The 10,602-nt window shown below is 42.2% G+C and overlaps 1 protein-coding gene across 1 annotated transcript in view; it reads right to left on the bottom strand.

The window, feature by feature from the left end:
- The window catches only part of mtss1 (MTSS I-BAR domain containing 1), a 63,066-nt gene that overhangs the window by 29,256 nt on the left and 23,208 nt on the right, over nt 1-10,602 (bottom strand). Inside the window, exon 3 of the mRNA XM_042406121.1 lies at nt 10,144-10,217. Within this exon, the coding sequence (XP_042262055.1) occupies nt 10,144-10,217 (74 nt within the window). The remainder of the gene's footprint in view (nt 1-10,143; nt 10,218-10,602) is intronic.

Below are 10,602 nucleotides of genomic sequence, written 5' to 3'. Positions count from 1 at the left end.
ATCAAGATATATTTCTTAGAGATGCTCTAATTAATACTTTTAAATTAACAATTGATCGAATGACTACATGCGATGTTAAAGGTGTCTGTGGTCGCAGAAAATTATCAGACTCTGCAGATCTCCTCAGCTCTACGTAGTTTATTTTCTTTTAACTTCTTGTGATTCACCTTTCAGCACTTTCATCAATCTAGTTTCCAGCAACAGCAAGCAGCTGTTTTCTGTTTATTGTACACTACCTGCCCAGCACCAAATGGCAAACAGGAGAGTAGCTGGTGAAGAGAGCGGAACATTTAGCAGCTAAAAAGCTGGATATGTTACTCAGGAGTTGGTGGAGACCAAACTAGAGCTGCAACAACTAAATATTAATCAGCATTGCTGTAGTCACTTTAAGCAAAAATGCTGGAAAATCTGTGGTTTCACCTGAATATTTTGTGTTTTGGATTGTTGGTCACACAAAACAAGACATTTGAAGACATCGTTTTTGACTCCAGGAAATTATAACAGGCATTTTTTTGTGTGTAATTTACTGACATTTTACAGACAAAATGATTAATTGATCATTAGTTGCAGCCCTACACCAAACCAGAGCAAAAAGAAGTGAATATTGTCTTTATTAATCTCTGCTCTGTGTCTGCTGGATGTGTAAATAAGCAGCTGTTTGCAAACACATTCACTTTATAAAGGAGATTATATAACAATGTTGTGTTTCGAGCTTGTTGTGCTGCAACCGACAGGCCAAAAATCCATTAATGCAGGTTTAAAGGGAACCTCCAACAAGGCCGGGTATTAAACCTTGATACTCCTGGTACTGACTGAACCAAGCATCTTTAACTGTCCCTAAATGTACCGAAAGCTAGCATCAAATGTCTAGTTGGAGTCATGATGTCATTCCTTATAAACTACAACATCACTATAACAAAGTGAGACAAGAAACGTGAGCAGTTACAGTAGATAATCAGACAGGCTGGAAACAAAACATCAGTTTATCCAGATTATCAAACCAGTTCATTCGAAGGTCAAACTGTAAGTGAGCGCACCTGAAATGTCGTGACGATGCTCGATTGTTTGCTAGGTCAACGTTGTAGCAGGAAACAGGTCTGGAAACGTTTACTGACTCTGTTCTTTGACAGAATATTTCCTCATGGAAGACATGAAGGTATCATTAAATCAAAAAATATTTCTAAACTTTTATTATCACAGTACACTGCCCAGCCCTGTCTTATGGCGTAAATATTAATTTAGCAACGCATGAGTTGCAACACGAGAGTCAGACCCTGTGTGTGTGTGTGTGTGTGTGTGTGTGTGTGTGTGTGTGTGTGTGTGTGTGTGTGTGTTGCAGCCAGGTGCTGAACACTGTAGGCATTGCGTTTGTGTTCAGACATGTTTAATGGAGCTAAGAGTCGACTGGAGATGACTTAAGAGAAGAATGTAACCTGACAAGATCAGGCAGACTCAGTGTGGGAGTGTGTTTGTTTTTGATTCTCACATTTTGTTTTGTTCTGGTTTTAATGTTTTGTTGATTTGTGGTTCTGAGAGTGCAAGATAAATAGTATGTTGGTGCTTATCAATACATAATCGAAGAGAAGCGGGACATCTGATAAAACTTTTTTGGGGGGGTAAAAGATGAGACCAAACTTTTCTATGGATGTCAATTTTGAGCCACGACAAAGGCCAAAACATGGCCTGTAGCAGACTACGTTAGCTTTGTTTTTAGCCTAGCCAACTGCCGGAAATGCCTTTTGTTATGTCGCATATCGTAAAATGGCGAGGACCGCTGAAAAGATGAATGTCTAATCTTTACGATAAGCTCATAAGGAATCTTATCAGTATTTATTTTGAATTCACAACACAACCCGCTCTCAAGGTACTGAAATTTGGCACTGATTGATCAAACGTGGCCACAAGGCATGATTGGTCGTCCCTCGTGGAAACAAGATTCCAAACTACCAGCTGGTTAAGAGGAGTGAGAAGTCAGCGGTACAATGGCGGTATAAAACGGCGCAGTCGATTGAGAATCACTGCAACAACGAGAGGTCCTCGAGCATACAGTCATAAACATGCACAAAAAATATTAAGCTGATGGGTCCAGTGGTATACGAAATAAGCTGCAGACGGACACACACACACACACACACGACCAAACACATGATCTCCTCAAGGCTAACGCCTGGCCGAGATAACAATGGGCATTAAACAAGTAAAGCTCTGTTTACATTCGGTTTTTCTCACATAGCGTCTATCTTTAAGGTCTAAAAAATGTCTTGTCTACAATTCCTTCCTCATGAAACATTTGCAAAGCACCTTAAAAATCTGAAACTTGCATTTTTCTGGCACATCGCTACTTTTGAGTAGTTTTGGGATGAGTGAGACCATTGGCAGGAACGTGCGTCCCATCACCCACATGCTCGTGCATTAGTCACAAACAAAACAGGGACCAACCCTTCAACATATTGCTCCGTAGTGCTGCTGGTGGTCAGAACCTCCACAGGGTACCTTTAATCTGCTGCTATAACAGCCTCCACTCTTCTGGTTTCAGGCTTTCTACCAGATTTTGGAACCTGGCTACAGGGATTTGCTCCCGTTCAGCTACAAAAGCATTAGTGAGATCGACCACTTATGTTGGTCGATAAGGCCTGGCTCGTAGTCAGCACTCCGGTCACCACTCATCCGAAAGGCGTTGGACGGGGTTGAGGTCAGAGCTTTTGTGCAGGGCAGTTAATTTCTTCCACACCAAACTGGGAAAACAATTTCTTTATGGACTTGGCTTCGTGCACAGAGGCATTGTGCCACGATGCCTCAAACTGTTGCCACAAAGTTGGAAGCACACCACGGTCTATGATATCACTGTACACTGCCGCATTAAGATTTCCTTTTATTGGGACTAAGGGGTGGCCGCATAGTGTGTAAATAATCTGGTTTTAGTATAGAAGTATAGTGCAAATAAAACTTACCATGAGAAAACAGTTAAAAGTGCAAGATTTTTTGGATGATTTATTTTAAAAGTGACTTTTCCTTACTGGTTTCTCCTACTGGTTTACTTATTCTTGTATGCAAACTAGTTTTTGTTTTCCGATACTGTAGAAAATGTTGAATAATATATGAAATGCAAATGATTAAACTAAAAAAAAAAAATCAGTCATCAACTCCACCGGATGGAAAAAGAAGAAGAAGAAGAGGAAAATAAAAAAGCTGCTCCAGTCGTTTATAATTTCCCTCCATTTTCCAAAGACACAACTCCTGAGAGACAGAGAACGAACTGTTCAGCCTCCTCCTAAACCCAGATTTTCCAGCTTCTCTCTCCTCCTCAGTGCTCATAATGCGGCCCTTTCACAAAACTCTGTGTGTGTGTGTGTGTGTGTGTGTGTGTGTGTGTGTGTGTGTATATATGTGTGTGTGTGTGTGTGTGTTAATTCCTGTCGTTTTCTCTGCTCACAGCTCCCCAGGTTGTTCAACAAAGACTAGATTTTTGGTGTTTCGTATGTGCAGGTCCATCCTGCACCAGAACTACATCCATCACCATGACAACAACTCACTTAACTCTTTCTCTCTCTCTCTCTCTCTCCCTCCCTCTCTGTCTTTATATTGATCCAGTTATTGATTAACTGACCACTTCTTGACCAGTCAGTCTGTCTGTCTGTCAGGATGGAGCAAACTGTCTCCTCAAACACACACACACACTCACACACACACACACACACACACACACACACACACACACACAGAGTTGACCTTAGGAAACCTCCGTTATAACTAGTCAGCACTCAGTAGGTCGTCTTGTGATCTATGTGTACATGTATGTGTGTGAGTGTGAGTGTGTGTGTGTGCGCGCGTGTGCATGCTTTGAAAGCCCCATGATGCCAAAGACGTCAACAGTTCCTCGGTTGCCGGGGAAACCAGTCATGTGGAATCACCAGAGAAGAGACAAGAGGAACCTACTTTCAAAAATCAGCTGATTGTGACAACATTTATGCCAAGTTTTGACTCTGTTGCTGTTTTTAATTAGTGCTACACATCATCGCCGATGTCCGCAGATATTAATGATCTCTTATCACTACGGTCAGTCGGACTCTAGAGAAGCAGAGGCCAAAAAAAAAGTCGGATTGTTTAAAAACAGGAGGAAGAAGAGAGGAGAAGAGTTGAAGAAACCCAAAAAGGCAACACAGGAAGGGAGGGAGGGAGGGATGGGAGTCGATCAGCCTTGGGTCTGAAATATAATAAAATGAAGTCTCGTGTAATTTAATTTGATGTAAACTCAATCTGGTGTAAGCCGACACACAAACGCACCGCCGCGAAACAGAACTGACATCACCCTGTGAGAAGCAGAGAGACAGAACGACGCCTCGCAACATCAGTTTAGGGACACTCTTGATCGATCAGGTTTCAATCTGTATCAGATAATCAACGGCTCAATGACTTGACAAGTAGGCACTTAGAAAACTGATCATACGATGGATAACGTACATTAAACGGTGCTGTCATTACCCGCTGTTGTGCAAACCATTGAAAGACACAAACACTGCTGGGTAATTAAATCCCGCTTGCTTCTTACATACCAAACTTGTATGATGTAAAAAGCTTTCATATTTGTGTAATTTCCTCTGAAATTTGGCTGCCGGCGTTTGATCAATGAAATCCATGTCTGTTTAATGGTGTTATGAGATTAAGATCAAGGCGAGAGCATCAACAGACTAATTTCACATCGTATTTAGTGAATGATCTGAGGTGGATGACACAAACAGGAAAAGGAACTTATACAACAAAGATTTAGTGGCTTTGTAAACATTATGATCCTACTTCAGCACATATTTATCTCATGAGAAGCAAAATATCATCATCATCATCATCACTGCTACATCATCAAAAAAAAAAGAAGACAAAACATACACAAGTGTACAGTTTTGTTTGTGCAATGGCTTTTATATGTATGGAAATGATACTGTGTTCTACTGTTTATAGCAGCTGTTTGTACATGTTTTTTCTCAATGATACACAATAGTTGCACCATCTTGCAGTTTTCCTTTGCTGTAATAGTTAACTCGTTTGAGATTTTTTTTTTTTAGGTGCCCGGTGGCTCTAGCTGCGTTCAATTACTGATGTCACCGGCGTTGACACAACACAAGGATGCTTTCATCGTCTACGTGGAAAACACACCGATGAACTAGAGTTAACGTCAGCTAACACCAAAATACGTTCTGACACGTTCTCGCCGAAAGAAACCTTCCTCATCAGGTGAGCAAGGCACTGGGCTGCCAGCTGTTTCCTATGTCATCCTTCCTGGGAAACAATTTTCAAACACACAACGTTTTTTCACCTCCCACATCACAGAAAGATGAGAACATGGCCATTACCGTGGCAACCGACCACAGAACCCACACACAGACCCACCAGACTGGTTCTGATACACACACACACACACACACACACACACACACACACACACACACACACACTCCCCTGCGGGTGTTATGAGGGGCTGAAAGGAAGAAAACAATTAAGCGTTTCTACATGTTGACAACACTTGTCAACGCAAAGAGTGTGAGAAAGAGTGTCCGTGTGGGAGTTTTAGAGAATAGGTAACTTGTGGCCTTCCTTAAAGTCAGCTGTTCCATTTTTCTTTTGTTACTCAGCAGCTGACGGGCTGAAGAAGCTGAAGAGATAATGGAGAAGGAGACAGCTGTCAAAACACGCTACACAGGTGCACATACACACACACACACACACACAGAACGGTGGAATGTGCTTGGTCAACAGCAGTGCATCAAGGCGGTATTAGCTTAGCTAACATTGAGCTAACTGCTAACAGATGGCAACAGCCCCGTTTCCCCTGCAGGGCAAACCAAGCGAGGTTAAACCAGATGAGGGATGAGCAGAGCTGAACCAAAAGAACCATTCCTGTTTTCTACCAAACCACTCCTGTTTAACACAATTTACAACGCAGGCTGAACTGTTTGAAGCCCCATTCGATGACCCATGTTATCAAAGAGTCAAGTTGTTTAAACAAGACACAAGGACATGAGACATTGGTCAGGCAGCGTTTTAAGTTGTTGCCAACTCTGCAGGCCTTTTTCTAACTGATCTAAACCCAGCAGGTCCATGTTAATCACCTGTATTCATTCCTGTCATGTGTTACAAGTAAATATACAATCCTCTGTGGGAATCGAAACGAGTCATCCTTTGGTCCCGGGTCTCAAATTTGGCAGCACCAGTCAAGTTCAACCAGGCTGGGACTTAAAGAGCTGTGTACAGTCTGGCTTTGGATCTCAGTTTTAGGCCAATACATAAAGAACTCTGTGGTCTTCTCACATCAACCCTAGTTTAACCCGGTGAGACGTCTACACACGTTGCTAGAAATAGTACTAAGGCTGCAACTGCGACTGTTATATTAAATCAGTTCATTTGCAGATTATATTTGCAATTATAGTGAAAAACACTTTCCCAGAAACCGAGTTAACATCACCAGATGTCTTGTTTTGCCCAACTAACAGTCCAAAGACGCTGAAGGAAAGCAGCAAGTTCTCACATCTGAGAAGCTGAGACCAGATAATTGATCAGCATTTTTACTTGATAATTGACTGTTGACATTTAATCAATTATCACGACTGCTGACTGATTTTCTGTCAGATAATTGATTCATTGACAAACTGTTTCAGCACTATTTGAATCCTTGCAGCAGCTGATGTGTATACATGAACAGCTGGCTTATCGGTGAACTTTGTATTCCTTATTGAACATCACTTGTAATGATGGTGATTTATAAGTTTCCTCTCTGAACAACATCATCAGTTAAAAGGCTGTTGATCATTTTCTGTCAACCCAACAAATCAATTATTCAACACGTCATTTTTAGTGCTGGCAGGAGGAAGAGAAGGGTATAAAGGAAATTACAGCTCAGCACTCTACCGCTCTCACACGCACACACACACACGCACATCAGCAGCAATTTTGGATTAAGTGTTTTACTTAAAGACACTATGATCAATGGCTGGCGCACGCTGCTATCTGACCTACAGAATCTTAAATCTTACAACATAACCACCTGTCTGAACTCATCTTGCAGCCTTGTTTGCAGTAAAACCTCTCCCAACTTTCCTCTATTTCTACACAGTATTATGAAACACATCTAGGGAGGAGGTCATGCAGGAAGAAACGATGACAGGAAAGGACAAAAACTGACAAATGACTTTTACATTACTTCGTTTTTTAGCAACCGTGTCCTGCTGTCATTCACACCCTCATAGAAAGTAAATGATAATAAATATGAGACAGTCTGTGTGCATGTGGAGCAGAGAGAGATAAAACACGTGCTGTAAGTACTGACTGTTCTGTCTGGTTGCGCATTGTTGAACCTAATCTCTTGCTGCTGAAATATACGTCTTGTGATGTGAGATGCATGATGATACCTTATGATACTGTGGTGGTGGTGGCGGTGGTGGTGGTGATGATGATGGCGGTGGTGGTGGTGGTGGTGGTGGAACATCTGCGGAGATGTTCGGGCTTTAAGCTTCAGGTGATGTCATGTGCTGCGCAGTGTGATCTAAAACTGCCTGAGGTTGCTTATTTCTCATTATTTTAAGGGCTCTCTCTGTATTTAAAGGACTGTGCTGTTATTCATGAGTCTGTGCTATTAGAGGTTGTGTTTTATGGTCCTCGAACTGTCAACCTACACAACCACAACAGATATATTTGCAGCCAAATCGACTATATTTAATTTTTAGCAATTGTTCTCCCATTTTCCTGATGAACAAACATGAACACTAAGGCATGACAGAGCAGGTCTGCTGCAGCTTTCATGAAGGGGAGCGGCCATGATTCACCTCCCATACACACACACACACACACGCCCACATATTACTGGATTTCCTTTAAATACCAACTGACTTCTATATTACATAATCATACCAGCAGCTGACTGTCATAACAAAGCCCCAACACACGGGCGCTGCAGCTCTGAATACACTGGTAGTCCCTGTCCAAGTCCTCCATGTATTTATACAGCCTGCAGCCCGCATCAGCAGGGCTTAGTGCTGACACTTGATTCACAGGAGAGACGAAATTCTGTTTCTGTTTGATGTGGGAGATGCAATGGAAATGTTCTAGGTTTATTTATTAATTTGGTAAAGGAGGTGTCTGTGAAGATTCTCAGTCATCTAGGTCATGTTATCCAAAGATGGTGGAATCGAGGGCAACGGGACTCAGTTGTAGATACCTGAATACTTGATACTTGTAAGGAGAATAGCATCACAGTAAACATGATAAAAAAACACCCCTGTTCACAAACATTTAGTTTCAATGACGGGAAATCTTAACGCTACAGACAACAAACAATGATATTTCAGACAATAGTGTTCTTCCAGGTTTGTGTCAACAGTTTGGGGAAGGGTCCTTTCCTGTGTCAACATGACAATGCTTCCTCTGCACAAAGCCAGGTCCATAAACAGTGTTTTCCCTATAATAGTACACAAGAACAAGAACCCCCGCCAGGCCAAAAAATAGTTTTTTAAATGCCAAAAATAATATCCGTTCATTTGGAAATCGATAGCCTCTGAGCAGCAGGAATAGGGCAGAGTGTGAGCGAGTGAGTGGTTAAGCGAGAGAGCGAGCGTCAGAAAAATGACGGTGAATGTGAGCGGAGCAGGGGAAAAGGTTAGCAGTAAGGCCGTATTCAGACCAAATCAGGCTGTGCGGCGTTCAGCCGCATGGTCGAGCGGAGGTGTGCCGGGGTGTGGGCGTGTTTATTTGTCCTCCGGAACGTAACCGCCGTGAAACAATCAGAAAATAACGTGTCATTGATCTGATTCACCGGCTTTCTCGCTACCAGCACTCCCTCTCTTCAATCACTCTCTAGCTCGCTCGACCACTGCTGCGCTCTCTCTCTCTCTTTTTTTAAAAAATGAGTCGGGAAGCAGCAAAGCGTAACTTTACCTTTAACGTTAATTGACGTTAGTTGTCAATCTGGCATTAAATGTACAGTACAGACTACAGTGTGTCACGTCTGTTGTTTCACCGACTGCTGGAAAACTGAAGGGAGTTAGCTCCAAAGTTAGCTACAATGGGTTAGCCTAACCTGCTAATCACCTCGCCCCCCTCAACACCTTTAGGATGAACTGGAACACAGAATGGGAGCCAGGTCTTTTTCATCTACCGTCAGTAGCCGACGTCACTTGTTCTTGAGGCTGAATGAGAGTAAATCCCTGCAGCCAGGTTCCAACATCTTGTGGAAAACCTTCCCAGAAGACTGGAGGCTGTTACAGCAGCAGATTAATGATCATGGTTTTGGAATCATATGTTCAACTATCACATAGGGGTGTACTGTTCTCCATGGCCATGAGATGTACTGCACCTCTATACTTGACAAACTGATACTGTGAAACTGGTATTTATTGTTATATAATTTTGTCCGATTCTGAATAGAGAAGTGAATCAGAATTTCCCAAAAATGTTGAGGTGCACCATCGACACCGAAGAACTAAGACCGCCTTGTGTTATGAAGCGTGTATGTTTGAATGTGAATGTGTGTAACCTAATCCAGAGTAAAACAAGGCAGCTGCACATGAGGTCTGAGTGTCACTTCAGAGAGCGAGAGAGAGAGAGAAAGAGAAAGGGAGAGAGAGAGAGAGACAGGAAGAAGCAAAAGGAAGAAAAAAAAATACATTGAGAGGAAAAATTACCCCAAACCACCAAAGTAACTTGGCATGAAAGCACAAAAGACAGAAGAAAAGAAAAAAAGAGATGTACTGAAAACTGTCTGGGCAATTTTCCTGGCCTACTTCACCCTTCCAGCACAATCTTTAATGGTTTCTACATTATACTGTATCACACGCATGCACACACACTCACACACACACACACAGCATGGTCCACAGAGAGTAAATGGAGCTAATTAGTTCCCTCGTGATCTCACTATTTATAAAGAAAAGAGAGACACAGTGAAAGATCACACTAAAGGAAAGAAGGAACAGACCGATCAAGACTCTAGGTTCACTTGCATGATGTCACACGTACACACATAAACACCCGTATGCATTTTACACACACATACGCAGAGCTGATCCAAGAATGATTTTCCTGTGGATGTGTCTGGCCTAGAGCAGAGAGCAACCGTACGTGTCTGTATGTGTAACCATGTGTTTGAGTGTGTGTTACCTCTGGTTCCGGTCGCCATGTCTGCCACTTTCTGAAAAGCATCCAGGAAAGCTCCGGTCACCAAGATGGTCGTCCTGAATCAATGACAAACACCACACACATATATTAACTAAATCCGTTAAATACACAAGAATTAATCTAAGTGACCTCTGACCCTCTGATTTATTCTGGATCTACTAGCTGTTTCCAGTCTATCAGCCTTGAACACTTCAGAGTTTCTCAATGGTTCCCGATCCATGGGAATGATACCTGGCCACAAAACATTTGCTACCAAACCCACAAGGAAACAATACGATGATTATCTTGTACCAAAAGCCATAGACACAGTGTTCTCTAGGCTAAATGCATTGCTGCTGTTGCTGCTAAAGTGAGAATATTTGTGTTAAAGACAAAATAAAGCAATATTGTTTCCACCAATGACAATGTCTTACTGACTACCACTGTTGTCAGTGGCAGTGC

The sequence above is a fragment of the Thunnus maccoyii genome, chromosome 3 (assembly GCF_910596095.1).
Source record: "Thunnus maccoyii chromosome 3, fThuMac1.1, whole genome shotgun sequence".
Taxonomy (NCBI): Eukaryota; Metazoa; Chordata; class Actinopteri; order Scombriformes; family Scombridae; genus Thunnus; species Thunnus maccoyii.
This window is presented reverse-complemented; position numbering and strand designations above follow the sequence as displayed.